This window comes from Ictalurus punctatus, chromosome 5 (assembly GCF_001660625.3).
Source record: "Ictalurus punctatus breed USDA103 chromosome 5, Coco_2.0, whole genome shotgun sequence".
In the NCBI taxonomy this organism is placed as follows: Eukaryota; Metazoa; Chordata; class Actinopteri; order Siluriformes; family Ictaluridae; genus Ictalurus; species Ictalurus punctatus.
In genome coordinates, this window is record NC_030420.2 from 28,180,799 (window position 1) to 28,205,207 (window position 24,409).

The window sequence follows — 24,409 nt, forward strand, 5'->3', positions numbered from 1 at the left end:
ACATTCTACTTCAGTGTTACACTTTCATCATGTCAGGAAAGAGTAGCTTCTTACAGGATCTGCATCTTTTGTTTAGATGAGTAACAAATGATAATTCTATCCCCAATTCTTGCTGGCTGTTCGTTAAAACTTCAAAGCCTGGTTGAGCTACACAGCAGGAGAACAGTGTGATGGTTTGCTTATTGATAGCTGGAAACATACTCATGGCTCGCTTGACTCTCCCACAGAGGATGATCAGACTCTGGGAGAGGCATCCTGAGGCAGCTCTGCTCATGTGTGAGCACAGCTAAGGTCTGTCTCACACACTATACTAGGACTTCCTGGTCTAATATCAGAACAGTATGGCAGTATGGGAGAGGATTATATGCTGAGCACAATCATGTGAAACACAGGCAACACCCAGGTCAGTGTACTCTGGATGCAGTCACAAAGCCCAAGCACATCCGAGTCCGGAACAAAGCTCTTATAGTAATAAGTGGTAACAAGCTGAGCTCTATGATTACGTCATCAGTGGAAATGGTGATGTGAGTCACCTCCATTTGAATTCAGACATTTAAGTAGCCTTAACTTAACCACACAAAAGGCTCAAAAGTATACTTTGACCTATTACTGCTTTTACTGAGTCAGCAAAGCTAATTTACTTCAAATCCCAAATAGTTCTGAATAGTGGAGAAAGATTAAGGAGTTTCCAGAATGGATAATAATGGACACATATGGTCTATATTTAGTCAGAATGGAAAAGGACTATCCAGGCAAAAATTGTGTTTTTTCCTTTCATGTCTTCCTTCAAAATATTTTGGCTAATCTACAGCTTTCAAACGCAATATGTATTGATGATTAATTATTGGTATAAAACTCTTATTCAGATGGGTTTATAGTTGTCAGTAAAGTGGCACTCCTGAATATATTGAGGCCACATATGTCAACACGATCAGGATATTAAGCGCGCGCACACGCACACACACACACACACACACACACACACACACACACACACACACACACACACACACATACAAAAACAATTCATTAGGTATTTGACCAGTGCCCTATATCTAAGGTCTCTAATTGCAAAGCTACTACTGTTGGAAACGCAGGAGATATGCACATTTTAACCAACAGTTGTCAAGGGATACCTGTCCTCCTGTTAGAATGAAAAATCTTTCAGTTTGTTGCCGTTTGTTTTTGGTCCAATGTAATATGCTTTACTGCCACCATGTGGATAAATGGAAAACAAACTCCTGTTCAAAATCCTGGAACATTTTTGGTAGTTGTGCCTTACCACTCCTTTAGTAAACACTTTCTTCAAATAGTGAAAAAGGCTAAATAATATAACAGCGTCATTTTGACTTGGCTAATGATCCTCTAATTTTTTTAACACTTGAGTGCTTAGGTGTTATGTAAAGTGCATGAATAAATGGAAAAAAAACTTATTGTATATATATAGTGCCCTCCACTTATATTGGCACCCTTAGTAAATATGAGCAAAGAAGGCTGTGATAATTTGTCTTTATTATTTAACCTTTCGATCTTTTGTTCAGAAAATTCACAAAATACTCTGCTCTCATGGATATCGAACAATTGCAAACACAACACAGGTTTATCCAAAAAATATCTTTGTTATATATGTGCAACAATTATCGGCACCCTTATGAATTCATCTGAGAAAAATATATTTGAAGTATATTCCCATTGATTATTTATTTATTTATTTATTTTAGTACACCTGGGTGACTAGGAACAGGATATTGTTCAACCATGACTTCCTGTTTCACAGGGGTATAAATATCAGGTAATACATAGGCCAAATTCCCTTAGTCATTCATAAAATTGGAAGGCCAAGGAATATAGCTGTGATGTGCAGCAAAAGGTTGTTGAGCTTCACAAAATGGGAAGTGGCTATAATAAAATAGCACAAGCATTGAAAATGTCCCTTTCCACCATCAGGGCAATAATTAAGAAGTTCCAGTCAACTGGAAATGTTATGAATCAACCTGGAATTGGACATGTGTCTATATTGTCTCAACGCACTGTGAAGGGGATGTTCTAGTGGACAAAAAATCTCCAAGTATCACAGCTGGAGAATTGCAGATGTTAGTTGCGTCTTGGGGTCAGAAATTCTCCAAAACTACAATCCGAAGTCACCTTCATCACCACAAGTTGTTTGAAAGGGTTTCAAGAAAAATACCTCTACTCTCATCTAAAAACACTCAAGTGTCTTCAGTTTGTCAGACACTACTGGAACTTCAAATGGGATCGGGTTCTACGGTCAGATGAAACCAAAATAGAGCTTTTTGGCAATAAACACCAGAGGTGGTTTTGGCACACAGAGAGGGAGGCATATGGAAAAGTACCTCATGCCCACGGTTAAATATGGTACTGGCTCTTTAATGTTTTGGGGCTGTTTTTCTGCCAGAGGACCTGCATATTTTGTTAGGATAAATGGCATCATGGCCTCCATCAAATATCAACAGATATTAAATGAAACCTGACTGCCTCTGCCTGAAAGCGTAAAATGGGCTGTGGTTGGATCTTCCAGCAGGACAATGATCCAAAACATACATCAAAATCAACACGAAAATGGTTTACTGACCACAAAATTTGAAGGATCTGGAGAGATTCTATATGGAGGAATGGTCTCAGATCCCTTGCCATGTATTCTCCAACCTCATCAGACATTATTGGAGAAGCCTCAGAGCTGTTATCTTGGCAAAGGAACGTAGCACAAAGTATTTATAAAGACAATATACTGTGTGTGTGTGTGTGTGAGTGTGTGTGTGTGTGTGTGTGTGTGTGTGTGTGTGTGTGTGTGTGTGTATGTATGTATATATATATATATATGTGTGTGTGTGTGTGTGTGTGTGTGTGTGTGTGTGTGTGTGTGTGATTTTATAAAAGTGATCTTTTATATACCTGCTTTTCCTTTATCATCTAAATGTATGTTTATTTTATTCAGTTAGATTATATCATTACAAGTTATAAGCTTCAGGAAACAGTCAGGCTGTTTGAAATTTCCTAATTTTACCTGTTAACATATTTTTTTTCTCCTACTGTCTGAAAACATGATGGTAGGTGGATTGACTACTCTAAATTTCCCTTATGAATGTGTGTGTGTGTGTGTGTGTGTGTGTGTGTGTGTGTGGTGCCCACACAAGGACTGGCATCCCTGCCAGAGTGAATTCTCTCATCTTGCACCCAGTGTTCCTGTTCCTAGGATAAGCTCTGTCTGGACCCACCTCATCCATGAACAATTATATATATATATATATATATATATATATATATATATATATATATATATATATATATATATATATATATATATATATATATATTATATAAAGTATTTACTGAAGATGAATGAATGTCAGTAGTAGTGTCAGTATGAGAAGAGTGCAAAAAATACAAATAAAAATTAGCAGAAGTGGCAGCATGATAAGTTATATCAGTATATCAGATTGCCCATGTGCAGCAGATGTCATTTATAAATATAAATATGTCAAAAGATGTATTTTGAAAGACAGAAAATTTGTATGCATACAGACTTGAAAAGAATTGCATCAGCTCAGCAGTTTGATCAAATAATCGTGCTTCTTATTTTAAAATAAGAACATTTAAAAGTCAGTGGTCAATGCTGGTGAGTTAAACTGAGCTGGACTGCCGCCTGGGCCTCCCATTGGTTACCCGAGTCCATCCGGGTACTGGGAGCGAGCTGGCCTATGAGACTAACGCTACCAATATGGCGGAGGTAAGAAGGAAAGCTGGAAAGAAGTGTCAGATTTAAAATCCGTCTATTTGACATTTTCGAGGGACGGGTTTTAATTTTGTAGAAATAGATAATGTAAAGCAATTTCTGTTTGTTGCAGCGGGTTGTTTTTCCCACTCACAGGGCTGGAAAATAGACTATAGAAAAGTATTTATAGAGGGATGTTACAGGGCTCGACAGGCCTTTTTTGCTACCGCGTCCCGTTAGCTAACGCTAGCTGTCCGCTCAGAGCCGCGGCAAAAACACGGCCGACAAAACTGCGCTCGCTAATTATTATTATTTTTATTGAAATACTTGAGCTAAAAAACCGTGGACCGATTTAATTGAATTAAATGAGATGTTATTTGCGTGTTAAGGAGCCGTTTGTTTGCTGTGCATATGTAGGAATTGTGAAATACGGCTATATTTCGTGCAGTAAAGCTTTGTTTATGTTTTTTCCCCCGCATCTCGGACATAAGTAGGTTTGCTCCGTTAGCAAAAAAAAAAAAAAAAAAAAAAACAGCGTAAATGCTAAGACATGCTTCCCGATAGACGTTGTCATTGTGCTAAAATCGAATGGTAAATTTTAGTTTGATTCGCATTAAATAAATTGTAATTGAAACATTTCTTGAACTCCAGAGATGCTTCTCCGTTCACGTCTGGGCCTGTTGACTAGTCGCGGTGTAAATGCCGCCAGTTAGACCATTAGCTTTTACCTGGACTGCGTTCAGACAGTGTTTCTTCGATAGTTCGGCTATTTTCTTGTAATTTATATTCAATTAATTTGCCGTTAATACATGTATTTGTGTCTCCTCAGGCTTCCCTTGGGAGTTCAAGCCCTGGTATGTACCAATGTAAATAGATAAATAAATAATAATTCCTTAAGGCATTGTATTGAATGTCATGCATGGTTTATTTTTGCATGTTGAAAGTTGCAGTATGTAAACTCTGTGTGTGTGTGTGTGTGTGTTATTAATACAATCTGTGCACAGTTGGCTCTCTGTCCTCGGAGGATCATGACTTTGACCCGACAGCAGAGATGCTGGTTCATGAGTATGATGATGAGCAGACTTTAGAAGAGGAAGAGGCGCAGGAAGGAGACAGGAATTTCAGTGCCGAACTGGCGGATCTGGAGAAGGTGAGCTTTGAAACACATTCAGGCCACTATAAATATTAAGTGTGTTATCGCATCTGTCTAATCTGACACGGTGACTTTTATCGTCAGCGGTTAAATTGAGATATCGAAACTTCCAGTATCATTTTTTCGTTTGTTAAAAATAAAATCCGCAAACTGATACAAATATAAACGCTCATAAACCTTATAAAATTATAAAACTTTACATTAACTGTTTGTCGAATTTATATATATAAGTATTTATGCATTATTTTAATGGATGCACAAAAAAGCACTGATAATTAAACTACAGTCCTAAATTAATAATAAAATCTCACTTTCACTGCACCTTGTGGTCTGTTACTCACTGCCTTTTTGACATATTATTTTAAAGCCCCCCCCCCCCCCCCCCCCCCCCCCCCCCACACACACACACACACACACTTTTAAATCGCTTATGAATTCCCATGCACATTTTACTTTCGAATTAGTCCCAGTTTGGGGGGAGCAATTGCTTGAATGGTGAGTTCATTATTATTCTTAATGAAAAACACAACAACTACAAAACAGTACAATGACAAGGTCACTTATATTAAACATTGAACTTTTGAAACCAAATCTTCCATAATCATCTTGTCAGTCAACTTGCCTCACTCTCGTCATGTGATGAATGAAATCTTATCTGTGCTGTGACTCTGACTCATTCAGCTCATGCTGAATTGAGCAGACGTGTTCAGTTTTTAATTGTTTTTAAATTCTGTAACTGAATTAAATAATTTTTATTACTATTTTAAAAAAAAAGCAACATGACAGTGGGGGTGGTGCTGCGGTGGACAAGTGATGTAATTGGTGTGACCGAACACCGTGTAACACGACTATCTCAGCAAGCCTAGTTCTTGACTCTGGGTATTCTGCTAAAGCTAGTGGCGTTACATTACGTGCCTTTGACATTAAACGATTTATACTTCCGGTTAGTAAAAAAAAAAAAAAAAAAAGCTTGTGTTCCATTTGAGACGATATTACCTTTCTAAAATTTATATACTAGACAGTGGAGTGCATTGTGTAAGTGTATAGTACGTCATTTGGTACACAACTTCTAGTATTTACTCTCCGAAGCGTGTTTTCGGAACAGTAATGATTAAACGTACCCCGTGCCATGCGCAGGCCAACTAATTGAGAATGAAATTCGTTGACATTGACTTTTGTAATTGATTATTATCGATTAGTTGTTGCAGCTCTAGTCAGACTATGGCAGGTCTGACCATATTTCATTGCACCATGTGAACATAATTCAAATCAAATGTGTATATTAATGTGCTCATATCGATTCTGTAGTAACAAATCATTCCCTGAGATTGAACAAAAAAAACAAAAGTAATTTAACAAAGAAAATAACTAATAATTAGTATGGTGTAGTTTTCTGTAACAAGACATTACTTAACATTTATGGAAGGAGTCTCCAGTGTGAGCACTTTGTAACAGTCAGTAAGTTTTCTGCCACAGGAAGATTTTCTGAACAGGAGATCAGATCAGATTTCTCAGTGACCTACTGTGTTTATTGAAGGGGGAAAAAAGAAAGGTTGATGAGGTAATGGCTGTTTATAGCTGATATAACACAAGTGATAACAGGAACTAACTTATTACACAGACATTCTACAGCATTAAATGAATCTTTTAAATGTTTAAAAAGCGCAATCACATCAGTTAGCATTAAAGCAGGAAAATTATGGGGGTTTTTCCCCTGTAATTTAAACTAATTAAGGTTGAGATGACATTACAGTATTTGTAATGCTGTTGACAGCAGGATTGATTAAAACTGTGGAAATCCGCTGTTAACATGAAGAGCAACACCAGAGACTCGAATAATTAAACGATTCATCACATCACAGTTAAATAGTATCCATGAAGATTTTATTAGAAATTATTTACATTGCCATTAAAGTATACTGCCAGAGCCGGCCTGGCTGGGTGCTGCTGTCTTGCACTTCTGCTCACTGTAACTCGTGTGTACAGTTAAAGTGAATAAAATCTGCATAATTGTTAGCATCTAAAATAAGTTATGTCCGATGTGCTTTGATTTCTAGGAAGGGAATATGCCTCTGGAGGAACTGTTGGCTATCTATCGTTATGAACCGTCAGTCAGCACGGCTGCAGGGTCGAGCATGGACAGCTCCTCGGGTGAACTGGCTGATGACCTTCCGGACATGACCCTGGATAAGGTAACCTGCGTGCTGTTAGCAGTGTTGCCAGATTCTTAGATTTTCTAGTTGATTTGGTTAGATAATTCAGACAGAAAATATAATTTGAGTTGGTGAAAAAATTTTTAGATGATTTTTTGGACATGTCTGTAGGAAGAGATAGCCAAGGATCTGCTTTCAGGAGACTATGAGGAAGAGACGCAGTCTTCGGCTGATGATCTGACCCCTTCTGTTACCTCCCATGAAGCCACTGACTTCTTCCCAAGAACACTCAGATGTGAGTCCACAGAAATATGAAATAAAAAATATTGATAGCTCTCTGCATTAGTGTCAATATTCATATAGAAATATTCATTCACCATAAAATACTATTATAAAATGTTGTAGTATTACATATATTTAATTATTTATGTAGAGCCAACAATATAATATTGATTTAAAAATATACAGTATATTATTATTGTTGGTAATTATGTAATGACATTGACAGGTAAATCCATAAAAGTAAAAATTTTATTAATTAATACATTCCTCTTAGTAGTAGTAGTAGTAGTAATGCTTTGAGTTTAAAACCTCAATGTGCTGTAAAAATAAAAGATAATACACTCATAATAAACAAAGAACTTAATGAAAGTCTACAGTCATGAATGAATATATTTTAAATGTCCATGGATAATTTTTAATCTGTGTTTGAGGTTTTTATTTTATTTATTTATTTTTAGTGAAAGATAGATCAGAACCACACTTGGAAATGGTTTTATTATGTGAATCTGATTGAGTCTGTGATCTTCCATTGGTGCTGATCCTCTCATTACATAATTTCTGTTTTTGAGGTTCGTATGATGATTCGTCGTTAACCTGGTTTTAGTTTAAAAAAAAAATTCTTCCTTATTATAGTGCCAGTAATACATTCATGATGTGCTTTGTGTCTAATCTCAGCCAACACTACTTATGACGGTGATAAGGAGTCTGAGGGAGAGGAGGATGCTCTTAGTCCAGAGGATTCAAGGAAGGTCCGTGTCATAACGAGACAGTAAACTGGAATAAAATAAACGGCTAATGCTCCAGTCGCATGTTCTTTTATAGCACCTTGCGACATATATGAAACGTTGTGTTGATGTTCAAATGGAAACGGAGCTGATTTTCTTCCCTTGCAGGAAATAATGGTTGGATCCCAGTACCAAGCAGAGGTTCCTGGGGGCCTGAGCTTCTACTCTGATGACACGGGTGAGGGACTTAATTGAGTTGTCAAAAATGTAAACTTTTTTAATTTAGAGGTGTGACTGTTGAAAATAATGATATAAACCATTTCATGTGTAATAAGTAGAGATGCACCGAGATTTTCAGTTTTTGACACCATGCCCCGCCCCACCCCACACTGCCCCTTAGTGCTCAGTGCTCAGATTTCACTCTCGATGTAGCCGACGGTTATCACTGCGCTACCCAGCAAATGGTGATCATGTTAGCAGATTGTAAATACTTAAAAGTTTCTGATAGACATCAAATTTGCAATCTGCAGTGTTTGTTCAGCAGAAATTTCAAGAGGAGGTAACGTGCCGAAGCACTTTTCCATGATAGGTTTGATACCCCACCTGAAAACACGACATCCTATTCAGTATGCAGAGTACAGCAAAACAACGATGACCGAATAGAGGCCCTCTTCCATTCTGTGTTCTGCCTGTTGTTTTCATTAAAATGATTGTGTAGCATATTTAAACTTTTTGTATTTGCAAGATGCTAGCTTAGAGATGCTAAGTTCATTACTTGACTGCTGTTTTGCGTATCATAATAGTTAACTTTACGTTATTTGGGTAACTGGCTAAAAAAAATCTGTTAAATTTGATCGTTACAGAATTGAATGAAGAATAATATATTTAATAGTGTTTTTGTTTTGGTGCGTTCATTTCAATAAAAGTGTGTAGCTTTTCAATTCAGATTCATGAAATGAATTAAAAAGTCTAATATTAACACAATTCTACAAAAAAAACTATTTTAAAATTGGTTTAAAAAAAATTCTGTTTAGGTTTTCGGCCAAGTGCATCCTGAAGTTTCGATTTCTGCCCAGAATTTTCCTTTTGGTGCATCACTAATAATAAGGAATAGTATGACTTTTTAAAATATAGTTCAAAATAAGTTGCAGGAATGGACAAATCGGTAGTTTGGACACCCAGGACAAGCAGATTTCATGTTGTGGCAATTAGATTATTTATTTATTTTTAATTCTTATTCTCTCAGTGGACAAATAACAGGAAGAAAACGACGACTCCTTGGTTTCATTTGGCATGTGTGTCTAAACTTAACACTTCACGGTGGTGCAGTGCACCTTGATTCTGTATCCAGTTTGCGCTACTTGTTTGAAATCTCACTGCCTGTGGCACGGTACACATCAGCAGAGCTGATGGTAGAATTTGTTTTTTTATTAGTCAGATTAATTAGCATTCACGGACGATGAATTTTTTGGGGAAAGAATCAAAAAATCCCAGTGCAAAGCTGTCTCACATAGGCACCTCGTGGTTCTGCTGTTTGTCAGTTAAATGAGTAGGTTTCTATTTTGCAGTGTTTGAAGAGGAGGATCAGTTGCTCTGGTGTCCTGACGTGTTGTCGGAGAGGAAGGTGGAGGACTACCTCAGAAAGGCGCTGTCTCACACTGCAGACAGTAGCATAGAGAGCTCTACATGTGGAGGACACATACGAGACAATGAACAGGTTTCTAACTTCAGGCTGCACAGGGCACACTTTATCTAGTTTTATAGAAAAGCTTTATGACAACGATGATGATGATTTATTCAAACATTATGTATAAGTTAAGTATTTCCAACTTAAGTGTGACTGACGTTTCGGTGTATTTTCATATGGTCTCAAGTGATTCTCGTCTCTAAGAGAGATTTACTGAATGACGTAATATTTGTCTCTTTCTAGGCTTTGTACGAGCTTGTGAAATGTAACTACAGTACATCTGAGGCCCTATCGCAATACTGCAGTAATCCGAAATCCTCAAAAGGTAAGTTTCTTAACATTTAAACAAGAACGTTGTGTTCAGATCGTTTGGAAACTTGAAGGTAATCCATCACTTTGTTTCCTGTGTAGAAGAATCGCCACCATGGTCTGAAGAAGAGTGTAGAAATTTTGAGCATGCGCTACAGATTTATGAAAAGAACTTCCATCTAATTCAGAAAAACAAGGTCGGTACTTCATTTGAATTGGACCAAGTTTGAACAGGGCTCGACGTTAACGCTTGTCGGGTGAAAGACAATTTTACTTTGTCAAATGTCAATAATAACAACAACAAGAAATAATAATAACTGGCTTTATTTGTGATGTAGGTTTTGTTATCCAGTAAATTATAACCAAGTTCACGTTCTTCTGCTGCTGAAAATAATGTAGAGTGCGTAGGCTGGCACTTTCTGCGGAAACCGGGAAAGTGCAGGTTTAAACAAGCGGTTGCTTAGAAATAAGCTTGACCAATCAGAATTTGATTAGACTTTACCTCAGGCAACAGCAGCGAAGCTCGTCTTTCGTTTTCTAAAACTCAATGTCGCTCAAGCCTCCGCACCCCAGCCAAGTGTCTGGTAAAGCATCGAACTCAAAAAAAAAAAACACAAATGACTGCAGAATCTAACACAGTTAATGAAAATAAAAGGGAGAGGAAATTTATCACTACCTGGAAAGAGGAATTTTACAAGTCATGTTCACAGCTCTGTACACTTGCTATAATATTACCATAAACACTGTAGCTAGCTACATCATTACTCAGTGTAAGTTTACTTTTCTGCCGCAGAGAATAGAGTTTATTGCATATGTACTATTGCATTGTTTTAGACAACATACTGTAGAAACAGAAACTTTAATATGTTGCTTGAGATTGCAACTGTTAAGCCTCTGGTATACTTCGTCTGCTACATGTATGCTAGCGTGTTCACAGTCGTACACATAGCCTTTCAAAGTATACTTCATTTGACATGTACGCGTACACAGGCAGTCGACACATGCACGTTACGACAACTTGCTCTACCCCTCCTGGCCTACAAGAGTCAGTACAGCGCAGTAAAGCAGGTCTTCAGGTGTGAAGAAATTAAAAAAAGAGAAGATGCTCTGTACGACCACTCAACCAGAAAAGAGCTTGCACTTGTTTCCATCTCTTCCGTTTTTTCTTTAACTGCCTTGAGAATCAACAACCCTGGGTCACTGTTGCCACCTTGTGGAACAACTAAATAGCGCAAAAGAATTAAATGCCCATGTGCGACCTACTTGTGCAAATTACGCATGGTTAGAAAAATCGGCCGGTGCTCGTACTCTGCTGATAATGAAATTTGCACCACGCATACTGTACGCTGTTCCTAGCGTATGTGTAAAAAGTCAACATACTTTGGGCTTAAGTGAATTTAAAGTAACTTGTTCTACAACTATAAAAGCAGCTAATATTTTTATATTGTGATTTTAAGAAAGTGAGAAGTATTCCTCTATTACAGCTCATTCATTAGTCAAGGGGACAAGCGCTTCCAGGATGCACGTCTGTCCCATGCCAAAAACAAACGCCACCATCACAACATGAAGGCAAACATGATTTGAAAAATGAAGTTTATGCGTTTGCTTCTTTCCAGGACTGCAACAGAGCTGTTGCCAGCTACCACATCACTGTTTAGTGTGGTGCTGTTTAAAGTTGAATGACTCAAGTAAGGTGTTATGAGCTGATCGAACACTGATGAGAGTGTGCTTTTAAATAATTATATTTACACAGCAATTGTGGAAATTTTTTTTCCTTTTTTCTCTTCGGGCAAGTAACTTTATTTATTTAGTCAAGTGTATGACAAGTAAATTTGTCTGAAGGACAAACACATGACAACGCTTAATGTCAAGCCCTACTGATGCTCATTTTGTTTATTAAGTTTTTGCTAGTTTGGGAAAATTCAGAAAAAAATAAAATGTGGTTCCCTGTAATTAATTCCCCTTTTACGCTTTTGTCATTTTTAGGTTCCAACGAGGACGGTGGCAGAGTGTGTAGCCTTTTATTACATGTGGAAAAAGTCTGAACGTTTTGACTATTTTGTTCAGCAGAACCGGTTCGGGAAAAAGAAATATAGCATTTACCCTGGTGTGACGTAAGTAAATCATATTGTTTACAGTAACTCATCAATATAATAGGATAATAGAAAAAGTCCTTCTTGTGAAAATGAACAAAAATAAATTACAGCAAATCCTTAAAAAAAAAAAAAAAAAAAAATGCGTTCAAGGTTTTTTTTTTTTTGACTTGGAATAAAGATTCATAAAAAGTTGGTTAATTATTAAACTTTAATGTTGAGCAGAATTGAAGCTTCAGTGACAAGACAGGTGGGGCATACTTCCTATTGCTCTGTTCACAGCTCTATGATTCTAGCAAAAAATGGCAAAACAATGACCCAGAAAAGGGTACCTACATTAGCAGGAGTAAAATTAAAATAGCAGCCACAAAAATATATAAATATATATATATATATATATATATATATATATATATATATATATATATATATATATATATATATATATATAAATATAAATATAAATCCTCTATACAATAATCACAGTTGTTGTTTTCCTCCTCAGAGACCTGATGGACCGGTTGGTGGACGAGGCAGAGGGTCTGGCAGTGGACGGCTCTTCTTCCATGTGCTCAGGTGGAGCAGGAGGGAGGATGGAGGTGTCTGCCGGACAGCAGCTCGGCCTTCTCAACACAATCACTGCCAGTGACCTCACAGGTGAGTGTCGCACTCTTAGGAAACCACGAGCAAGATCTCCCAGTTTACATCTGCAGCTTTTAATGTGATGTTAGAATGTGAAATTTTGGACAGTACATTTGCATCACATTTAAGATCTTTAACCAATAGGATATAAGCATTATTACTTAAACAGGACATGTTCCCTTTTCTGTGAAAACCATTGCTTCTTCTACTGATTTGTTTGCATGTGACATTTGCTTCAAGTTCAATTTGCATGAACTCTTGCGATGTGAACCTATAGCAGTGTGACTTCAGATGCAGTGGAGTGCTCCTTCATAGAACATCAGCGTCATGATGGAGGAAGCTCACTGTAGCAGAGGTTCCACAAAATTTTAAGAAACTAAATTGTTCTGCAACTATCCTAGAGAAGAAATGCAAAGGTTCTAGACGAGTACTTGTTTTCATCGTCCGCCACACTGCAGACACCGTGACCTTTTATGGAAATAAATTGGGGCAAAGGCACAGTAGTACTGCAAGCAGAACCTGAATTTGTATTGGCTTTTTTTTATTTTATTGATTTGCCGTGTGAATAGAGAGAGAATATGAAAATTCCATATCACGGTATTGTTAAAATGTGCTGAAAATGTACAAAAGGTATTGATACACACCCTGAAATCATTTAAACGGTTTTTATATTTGAAAATCAACAAACAACAAATAAAATGAGCAGCATAAATATAATAACATTAACATTAAAGTTAATGCGTCTCTGTTATAGTTATCGATTATATTGAAAATGAAATCGGAGGACTTCTGTATTTGTATTGGACGGTGGGAAAATCTCCCGAGCGCCATCACTGCCTTCCGCCGTGTTCTCACGCTCCAAATACAACAGTGAAAGCCAGTTGTGTTTGATGTGGTGAAATGATCGGTCTGGTCTTGTATCAGTTTTATGTCATGCAGTGTGTTAGTCTAATCTCATCCTGCCTGTGCTGGCTGTTTATATGAAAATTTACCTCAGAATTCCATTTTGGGTGATAAATAAGTGTCAAGTTCAATTTTAACTGTTCTGATTGTTCTTGGCCCACCTAAGGTGATATTTTTGGCCCCCTACTCCAAATGAGTTCCCCACCACTGCTTTAAAGGGTAGTCTGCACACGGTGCTGTGCGTTTCAGATGACATGGAGCATGCCTAAAGGTCTAAGAAGGTGAACTTCAATGACAGTGAAGTAAAGATACTTTTATATACAAAAATACTGTTTTATATATACACTACCGGTCAAAAGTTTAGACACTCATTCTTTATTTAAACCCCCCCCCCCCATTTTTTAATAATAGTAAATTCATCAAAACTCTGGAGTGACACAAATGGAACTGTGGGAATTATGTTGTCATAATAAATCAAAATAATTTTATATTTTAGCATCTTCAAAGTAGACGCCCTTTTTGCCTAAAATTTCCAGAAATGTATTCTTGGGATTTTCTCAATCGATTTCTTGAGGAATTTCCCTGAGATGCTTTTTAAACAGTATTAAAGTTCACACCGACGCTGGATTCTTATTGGCTGCGTTTCGGAATATTTCGCTCCAAGTTTTTTATTTATATATATATAATATAATATAAAATTGTCAATAAAATGTTCGTTTTCTAATGAAAGAAATGAATATGTTGGTACGACTTTATTTTTGTCTACAATACGGATTTCAAACATTTAATCATTCACCTTCAGATCAAAAGGTTTTTAAGCTCATGACAAACATTTCAGTGAAGTGTCCCCAAACTTTTGACGGGTAGTGTGTGTGTTGTTATATTATATATTAGTTTGTGAAATAAATAAATACAGTTAAACGTGTATATTTTATGAATGCGTGTGTGCGTTCTATTTTCCCAGTTACATTTAGAAACTCTGTGATGGCTTGAAAATTCATCATTTTTGCTGTCTTTTCCGCTGCTGGTTTTGGAAATGTAATGTATTGCATTGTGAGTTATGTGAATGAAGGTGAGGCGTGTCATTATTCAACTTGTAGTTGGTTTAGAAATGCCATTACCGTCTCCAATTTCTCTCCGAAAACGTACCCGTAGCTAAAAGCACTAGAACAGAGATCAACTAAAACTGCACTGGGCAAATGAAGTAGACTGATGATCCACTCCTTACTCTCGGTATAAAGCTTCCAGTGGTGCTAAAAACACATTCCCTCCCTCCGCAAAGCTGCATGACATATCTTCAAACAAAGCATAATCCTAATCCATCTTTAAATGTTCATGTGATATGATTTTACTTTACATTCCATCTGTAGCATCTGTCTGTATCCTGTGAGCAGGGAATTCAGTAATTACTCTGTTATGCGGATATGATACAGTACGTGATCTAGAAGCTGTGCATAGTCAGTTTACCTGCTTTTACACTTTTTTGTAATACAGTAAAACACGTAGTAGTAAGACGTCAATTAATAAATAAAAATTGCTTCAGGCTCTTACTGAGATCTTGGCTATATAGTTTATAATATTGAGAATAAACACTTACTAATATTAGTGGTAAAAGTTTATTAGGTTATATCAACTTATTCTGCAATTTTAAGCAAAAATGGCTAAAGGATAAATAAGATAAGTTCCAGTAACTGTTTTTTTTTTTTGTTTTTGTTTGTTTTTCTGTTTTCCCTCCTCCCCTCTTCATTTCCAGCTCTGAGTAACAGCGTGGCATCCGTGTGCAGTCAGGCTGATGTGAGCTGCTTAGACTCGTCTTACTTCCCCCCTCTGGAGACATTCCACCGTGGAGCGCTGACTCACGATGAAGCTACTCTGGGCTACGGAGCAAGTGGCGACGCCAGCTGCCTTGGTGTCCTCGACTCGGCTCTGTATCGGTCGGAGCTCAGCGTGTGCAGCGGCAAGGAGTGCGAGCGTCCCTCCAAACGCCTCCGGATGGGCCTTGCCGACTCGTTCATCAACGACACACACCGCATCACGGGAGCCAAGATGGCCGTGTCGCTCACAGACTTCAGCAGCATAGCGAGCGGAGATGCAAGCGCTTTCATCAGCTCACACTCACGCCATCACCAACACACTGCACTGCAGTCTGACTGACCCAAACACACACACATACACACACCTCCCAACCTGTACAGATCCACCCACTGACTGAACCTTAGTTTCTTTTCTAATTATGTATAAATATACTTTTTTTGTGTAATATGACATCAGTGATGTCTTTATTGTACAGAGCTACGAAATCTTGATTTCTCAAGAGTTTAAATAGCCATTTATTTTTCTGATTCTTTAGATAACGCTATATCAGCATCAATTTACAGTTCAACATAAATGCTGGAGGTAGAGAGCTGTGACCGTTGCTCTCTTATCGTATACCCATCCCTGTAACTGAAGCCTTCAGTTTCACTTTCCCGTGAAAAAGAATTGTTGCCAGAAAACTGCATTGACTTCTTTTTGTTTTGTATCTTGTCATTTGTAAGTTTATTTTTATTCTACATTGGTACTGTTTTTGATGTTTACACAAGCTGAGCGACAGAGGTTCGGCAAATGTAGCATTTTGTATATCAGGAAACTTTTTTTTTTTTTTCCTCTTAAAATTGGGGATTTGCAGCGAAACCACATATCTATTACAATGAAGAGCACTTCTTATGAGTTAGCAAATTTTGGCTTCCATGTTTCCTTTGTTTTTGTTTTTTTCTTTTTGTTTATTTTACTTTTGCTCTGCGAATGCATGCCATGTGTCCTGCCCGTGTTTTTACGAAGCGTCAGTGTGCCATTGGATGTTAATGTTTTGTATGAAGAGAATTGCGTATTTGTCCAGTTTGTTGTTAGCTGTGATTGTTCTAGTTTGGCTGGTTGCAAGTGTATTTAAGCTTTAAAAAATTCACCCATCAATGTGCAACTTCACATATCATCAGGGTTGTTTTGGTTTTTTTTTTTTTTTTTTTTTTTTTTACACATGAACCGCTTGCTTGGAAGAATGAGTGTTGAGGGTGCCAATATTATTTCCTCTCCTAAGACTTCCAGGAAAAAGGCAGCTGACAATTGGTACACCTTATAACTAGGATGTGTGTTGAACGATGAGTGAGCAAATCCACCCCTGCTGATTTATTCAGTCTGACTTGTTTAATGAGTTTTGGCCCCTTTGGGATTAGTAGAAGAATGTGGAAGTGTCATTTTGACTTCGACCTCTGTTGTGCCCTAAAATGAAAATTTATAAACTCGACCCCCTCCCCAGGTTGGTGACAGTATTATATTATACATTTTCTGTTGTGAATATGCTACGTCAGGTAGCCTCCAGCGAGCACGACAGCTTTGGGGTTTAACCTCGAGCTTAAAAGCTTATGGATTCTTACAGTACAGACACCAGTCTGCTATTACGGGTCACTTGTGGTTTCTGTAAACCTAATTATAGTTGATGCTTTGAAAGTTAGTGCGATTATTTCAGTTCTTCAGAATCAGACATGGCACCTGATGTACTGAAGATACTCAGATGCTTTGTCTTATTTGTTCAGCTTGCTGAGCTGTAAAAAAAGATCCCTTTTCTGCCATTCTTATTCTGCCATTTTTGTATACTGTATGCACTGAGCAGGTGGGGCTTGTATCTCCAAACAAGTGCTTTTTTTTGTTCTGTGCATCCAGAATACAAAATACTGTTGAATACTTTTTGCCCTGAACACATTTTAGAGAACGGCTGATGCAAAATATATATATATATATATATATAAATAAGGTTCTTGTTTATTATGGCAATAACATGTAGATATGTACAGATTGTTTAATTGTTGTATTTCTTCTAATATTCCTTAAAGATATTATGCTCTTTTTTTTTTTTTTTATTAAATAATAATAATGTTGCAGTAAGAAACATGCCCATCTTACACGATAGAGGTGGCTATTCTGCAAATTACCACTAAAATGTTTCAAGTGGGAGATGTATAGAGATTTGCATGGCACATTCTCTTTAGTGACTTCTTTCGGGACGCCCCACTACAAGTGCAAGACGATTCACCTCAGCTCATATGGGTGTGGAAATGCATTTCATTCTTCTCATCAAATAAGCTGCTATGGGTCAATGTGAAAAACTGCACCTGATGAGTACAGAATCACAGAGCTGAGGGTTAAAATGCACTGCTGCTGCTGTGTGTACGTCCAGGAGTCGTGCTGGAGTAGAAATATAGTCTTGCAGATGTTTGGGATTTTTCACAACACGAGATGTACTAGATAACTCGAGGCAAAGACATTCCTAGTGAAGAGATGTGGCTTTGGTTTTCTATGTTTTACTAAGAGATGCTTTGTGGAAAAACTTCCCTGCTGCCTCAAATGCAAGCTTTCTCAGTGCATCAACTCCAGATTTTCTGCTGGAGTCTGAATGTAAAAAAAATTATGATGATTATTATTATTATTTTTTTTTTTTAAACAATGTTTCAAAGATTTAGGATGAGCGAGATGTTGCTTCTCCCACTCACTGCATGTGAAAGTGGTTCAGCTGATCGTATCAATGTGTTTTAATCCACTTTCCAGTTGGCAGTGTGTAGAAACATCCTGTTTTTCATATTTGAATATCAGAAAGCTTAATGTACAAGGTGTATTGAGTTACACATATCCATCCTTCCCAAATTGCTTGGTAAATATTCTCAGTAGTTTTGGGTTTGTGTATTTCACATTAATTTTGTTTGAATTCAAACTGAAAATGAGCTCCAATACATTCATGGGAAAAACTTATCAAATAAATTTTTAAAAAAGGGAAAACACAATTGTGAATAACAGCGACATATAACTATAAATGTTTATCCAGAAATATAGACAATCATAACATTTAATAACTGAATTACTCCAACATATTGTTTAACATGTAAATACAATTATATTGCTTTTTTTTGCGCTTGTTTAGGCATTATTTTGTATTTTTTTGTTGTACTTTATTACTTGATGTAAAACATCCAGAAATAAAGCTCTGGAAACAGTTGTGAGAGAGTTTAAAGTCTTCCAGTGTTTGTTTCTGTTAGAACTCTCAACATAATCTGTCTTCTCCCCCCTGCATGTGTAGCGTGTGTGATTACAACAGATGAGAATTTCTACACATCTGTCTGTACCGAACAGAAAACCACTTTTTACTTTTTGACTGCCCTTAGGCTTCAATTATAAAGCATTAACGTTGGCATTTTTGAGCTGTTGACACCCAACTTCAAGTTCCTTTTAACGTGTTAAAGGAAACACCCAACCTGACACATACAATCCCCTCTGAAAGTATTGGAACAGCAAGGCCAATTGTATTATTTTCGCTATACACTGAAGACATTTGGGTTTGAGATCAAAAGATGAATGAGACGATAAATCAGAATTTCAGCTCTCATTTCCTCATATTTATATGTAGATGTGTTAAATAACTTATACCATGGCACCTTTTTCTTAAACCCACATATTTAAGTGTTTCTTGCTGCCCAGGTGTGCCCTGTTCAGTTGATTGTTCAAAGAATTAATAGCTCAATGTCTACTCTTGGTTTGAGCCATAGGTTCCTGCAACAAAGGATTTCAATCAAGAGAAAAAACTGGAAGGTTTTAGACTGGCCGACCCAATTACCAGACCTTAACCCAGTTGAGCATGCATTTCACCTCCTGAAGAGGAGACTGCATGGAAAAACTCCACAAGACAAACAACAACTGAAAGAACCTGCAATAAAAGCATCACAAAACAAAAACCTAACAGTTTGGTAATGACAATGACTATAATGAGTACCAGTTTGATGCAAGGGCTATGCAACCACAAATGAAGTGTTATTTACTATTCCTATACTTTTGCTCACCTTGCAATTGAACAAAAAAAATTCACCTTGACCAAAGGTGCCATATTCTAAGTTGTTTAGCTAGATGTAAATATGAGGAAATGAGAGCTGAAATTCTGATCTGTTGTCTCGTTCATATTTTGATCTCGAACCCAAACGTCTTCAATGTATAGCAGAAACAATAGAATTGACCTTGCTGTTCCAATATATACTTTTGGAGGGGACTGCATTAAATTGAAATATGTGTCATGTGGTTAACGATTCTGTGGCTAAACTGTTGGTTGATACTGTGTTTATTATTCTTGTGAGAAGTTAAGGGTTGTCTGATGCACTGATATCCCATGGAGACATGTTTATTAATGTTATACCAGGAGAAGAAAAAAAACTTCAACAGTCTCAAAAAGCATAAGGGTTAACGGCTACATTTTGCCCCTAAAAAGAAAGCTTAATTTCTCACGCTCCATTTTCCGGTGACATTCAAAGCAATAGCAATGAGAAATCTGACGAATTGATGGAAACACCAAATGGACACTAAGTTCCATGATGCAAAGCGAGATGATGCAGTCGTGCTGAGTTACAGACTTAGAGACTCAGCTAAACTAGTCAGATTTACAAGCTAACAAGCGCAGTGGGGTTGATGATGGCAGTGTAAGCGTGAAAGTTGACGCTTTGGATGCTGATCTGTTTAAGCCGGGTATACAGATGAAGAAGTGAGACAGCTGGACAGACTAAAGTACTGAAGCGCTGCTGCATCGCTCCTTTTAGACAGAGATGGAGCGAGGCCCAATGCTGCATTTGTCTTAACTCAGGAGTAGGAGGTGTGAACTCGGAATTGTGTCATTTTTGAGCTCAGGCACGTTCTAGAAAGCGTGAAAACACATGAAAGTGTAGCATGTGTAACGTGTAACACAAGCTAGCCTGCTAACATTAGTGGTAAAGAGTTTAAAACAGCGTATGTTTTAGTCTTTCAAAACAACTGGTTTTTAAACAGATTTAACCAACAATTGTGTATGTCGATTGGTCTACAGTAAATACTACTATAAACTCACTTAAATTAGAGAAGTGATTTTATTTACTGCTGATGTTGCAACCAGCCATGTTGACGTGACATCATATGCTGAACTCGGGGTTGAGGAAAAACTTTCCAAGTAGGAATTCCAAGTCGAGTTGGGGTTTTTTCCCAGTCAGATGGCGGAAGTTCCATGTTACAATCTTTAGTGGAGCGCAGTACAATTCCTATTGAGACGCCGCTATCAGGCAGTAGATGAACTGCATTGTGGGCCATGTGAGGAAACGTTTAACCAAAATGACGATTGTCCCTGAGATAATCATAAAACAAATCTTTCACACAATCGAAGAGTGCATATTAATTGTACATATAGACATGGGAGTAATTCAGGGTGGATTTTTCCTTTAGGTTATGAAATAAAACAATCAAACTAATGTAAATTAATATAAATTTAATAACCCAGATTTCCACACAGTGCAGGATAATTGTTATTCCTTCTTGTGCCAAACGAACGCACTGACATGACGTGTAATTGGGGAACAAAGTGATCGACTGCAGTGTGAACTGAGCAGCCTGGCTTAGTGAAATGATCCAACTATATTAATAATAATAATAATAATAATCTGTAATGAAGGCTTAACAGAGTGCAACTAGAAAAGTACTAACTCATGGTCAACGAGTCAATGCTGCAAACAGAACACTGCAGGTGAATAACGTTAATGAGGAAAAAGACCCGGCCCATATTGAATAATTATATTTCAAAATCACCTCTGTGTACAATTGCAAAATAACTCTAATCCTCTATGGTGAAATCCTCTTGATGAGGAGAATACGAGGCAACAAGAAAAACCTTCTCCACAGCTATCGGTGCTGGCTGGATTTAACGATGACCCGTCACTCAGGCCCGCCGCGCTGCAAACAGAACGAGAATATGGTTAACGATGAGGAATATACAGCAATATACCAATCCATAAGAGCCACTGTTAACCCATGACCCGTTTTGTCCTAGCTTGTATTCTTCAAGACTCAAAATTCAACAGCACACCCTGTTGTTGTGGATTGTACGCTGAAAGCACTGGGAGTTAAGTATTAGAGCTCGACCGATAATGGATTTGACCGATACCGGTAACGCAGTTGGGCGGTACCTACCTGACAATAAAGGATGAATCAACCAATAGTTTTAAAAACTGATACTGAATGAAAACATAACACTCAAAGTAAAATACTGCTGAACTATACTACAAAAATAAACAATACTGATTGTACCAGGAAAATGTACTGTAATTTTTTTTAATGAAATAAATATATGAAAACATTAATAAATATTAAAGTAAATAAAAGATATACATCCAAACTGCACCAAAAAGTAACACTCCAAATAACAAATAAAAATAGACATGTAAAATGAACTAAAAAACAGTTCGAATAACGCAACAAAATGTGTCAGCTTAAATTTCGCCTCTAGAGGCCGCTCTCGTACTGTATAATGACAGCAGACTCTTCTCAGCCGCAACCGTGAAAAAACTATTGGTGTTGATTTTTTTCCCAATAACTGATTGTTAACTGTAGTGTTAGCAGTGGGAATATACTGGAACCCTGGTCATGAACACACAGCACTGAGATTTGATCCCCTCAAGCTCAGTAGAAGAGTAAAAGCACACACACAATGGCTCAGCCCCAGTACTAACCTGAATGTAGTCCATCTCCTCGAGTGCGAGGGCCCGTCGCCGGTATCTCTGTGGAAGCTCCTTAACAATAGAGATGTTGTCTGGTGTGCCAGGGAGTCGACTGATGGGTCCTGCAGGTTTTGGAGGTGGTGTAGTTGACTGCGTTGCTGCAGGTGCAGTTGTAGTTGCAGGTGCAGTTGTAGTTGCAGGTGCAGTTGTAGTTGCAGGTGCAGTTGTAGTTGCAGGTGCAGTTGTAGTTGCAGGTGCAGGTGTGTGGGGGGTGTTGGCGATGAACAGCTTTACTGCTTCTTGTACTGAAAAAAGGAATAGTTGTATATCGAAATTTCCTATGAAGGTTTTTATTGCATTATATTTTGCATTGTTTATTGGAAATAGGTATCACAAAAGTGCATCAGGTTCAAGGTAGCAGTAGAACAGGATATTGAGAAAAATGCAGCATTGGTACACTTTTATTTTTGCAACTACACATATAATGTTGCACTTTCAAGATTTTTATCTAACTCACTCTCTTAAAAGAAAAAAAAGTCATGTTTTTCCCCCTGTATAAACTAAAGTTAAATTCCAACTACACAAAAGGCTACACATAAATAATGCTCTCCAGGGAGGTCTGCTGACCCTGGGAGGTCTGTGGGACATCATTCCGCAATTTTTTTTTAAAGACATTATAGTAGAAAATTCCAGTCTACTATTGTTAGACTTATAGTTATTATACAGGGTGTCCCAAAAGTCTCTATACATAGGGGAAAATTAACACTTTCTAGCTACATATTTCATACTTAGTTTATATTTTATATTTTTCAGATAACTTTTAAATTGAGAAAAACAATGTATCAACATCATTTACACTGAAAGGAATCCCTTGGTGTGACCTTTACTCGTTTATCTTAATAATGACCTGATGAAATGTTTAGGGTGTTTTGAATCTATTCAATGTATGAAAGAAACACACTGAAGTGTATTTTTCATGCTCACCGTTTGGCTTGGGCACGCCCTGCCGATTTGGAAATTTGATAAGTGGTGCATGAGGTCGCACAACCTGTGAAAAGTGGGATGATGATGATGATGATGATGATACATTAGATATAAGTGTAATGTTATAAGTTTTGCTTTAAACACAGCTCATATAATACAACAGTGATGCTCTCCGTGATTGTGTTTACAGAAATAACAGAGCCATGCTGTGCAACGACATCAGTGATACATTATTCAAATGTCTTCTCACTTATAAATAAATAAAAACCTATTTATGGAAGAAGAGAACTTGAATACAGCTCCGTGTACTGACAAGGACATTTGGTGAATTGCTCACAGCAACTCTGGGTGTAAAATGTCTCAAGGTCACGTTAACAGCCTAAAACCCCTCGCCGACTAAAACACAGACTACAAACTAGAATGAGAGGAATATTTTCACTACGAGACAATAAATTCAATCGCTAACCGAGAATATTTACCTGCACGACCCGACTGGCGGCGGCGGCCATCTTGCCACTGCTAACTTTACTTCCCATAGCGACCTCCAAGAACTGCTTCCGGTTTAAACGGTGCAGCTGTTGACATTTTCTAGTTTTAGCTAGAGGACACATTCTTTATTGTTTGTATTTGCAATACAGAGCCAGTATATTTATAAACAAAAATACCACGCATAAAACAAAAACTATTAAGAGAACATTACATGTTTTTTTCCTAATTTTAAATATATAATACAATTCGTTTACACATTTAGAACATGCAAAAATACTTAATAAAACCAAAACATCACTGGCATCAACTTGACTGTACAAATAAATAATTTTACAACTCAGAATAATTTCATTATATTGCACATTTTCGTAGTAGGACGTTTATTTAAGATATTAGCCAACTTTAGGTACCAACACAATCCTCCCTGAGGACGCCAGCTAACTAGCTAGTACTGTCATGGTGCACTTGCCTTTAACAAATGACACGAGCTAACCAGTGCTAAGTAATGTAAATAAATCGCGATTAACGCCTATTAAGCAGGCCTATCAAAGCTCCATTCTTACCTAAACATATCTCTCTACTATCTACGACAAAATGAATTTCCCATAACATCCAGCACTGACAACAGCGGTCTGGAGGATGGTAACCAGTGGCTGAATCCCAAATGGCCTCGAAGTGGATATATAGTGCACTAGGAAGGGAATGCTGGCGTACTACCTAATACCATG

The 24,409-nt window shown here is 37.4% G+C and overlaps 2 protein-coding genes across 10 annotated transcripts; one reads left to right on the plus strand and one right to left on the minus strand.

Moving 5' to 3' along the window:
* The first annotated feature begins 3,671 nt into the window (after positions 1-3,671).
* On the plus strand, positions 3,672-18,714 carry mier3b (mesoderm induction early response 1, family member 3 b). Of its 7 annotated transcripts, XR_006982566.2 has the most exons (15): positions 3,673-3,748; positions 4,563-4,587; positions 4,738-4,883; positions 6,944-7,078; positions 7,211-7,334; positions 7,997-8,070; positions 8,215-8,284; positions 9,615-9,763; positions 9,977-10,058; positions 10,145-10,239; positions 12,029-12,156; positions 12,641-12,792; positions 13,847-13,982; positions 14,645-15,112; positions 15,434-15,522. XR_006982566.2 is itself a non-coding variant. In XM_017467598.3 (13 exons), exons 1-13 carry the CDS (start codon positions 3,740-3,742, stop codon positions 15,832-15,834), a joined length of 1,587 nt encoding a protein of 528 aa, XP_017323087.1. In that variant the 5' UTR covers positions 3,672-3,739; the 3' UTR covers positions 15,835-18,714. The 7 variants fall into 7 exon arrangements, 3 of the variants coding, with proteins under 3 accessions (XP_017323087.1, XP_017323086.1, XP_053536358.1); XR_001812671.3 differs by lacking the exon at positions 15,434-15,522 and having other exon boundaries at positions 14,645-15,427; XR_001812673.3 differs by lacking the exon at positions 15,434-15,522 and having other exon boundaries at positions 13,847-13,977; positions 14,645-15,427.
* A 2,254-nt stretch (positions 18,715-20,968) lies between these two features.
* mrps36 (mitochondrial ribosomal protein S36) lies at positions 20,969-24,397 on the minus strand. Of its 3 annotated transcripts, XM_053680386.1 has the most exons (6): positions 24,245-24,397; positions 23,672-23,790; positions 23,193-23,256; positions 22,427-22,513; positions 22,221-22,372; positions 20,969-21,444 (listed from the first exon to the last, which is right to left on the minus strand). In XM_053680386.1, the coding sequence occupies exons 1-6, from the start codon at positions 24,291-24,293 to the stop codon at positions 21,427-21,429; spliced, it is 489 nt and encodes a 162-aa protein (XP_053536361.1). In that variant the 5' UTR covers positions 24,294-24,397; the 3' UTR covers positions 20,969-21,426. The 3 variants fall into 3 exon arrangements, with proteins under 3 accessions (XP_053536361.1, XP_017323112.1, XP_017323113.1); XM_017467623.3 differs by having other exon boundaries at positions 22,221-22,513; XM_017467624.2 differs by having other exon boundaries at positions 22,221-22,513; positions 23,672-23,767; positions 24,245-24,373.
* Positions 24,398-24,409: the final 12 nt, after the last annotated feature.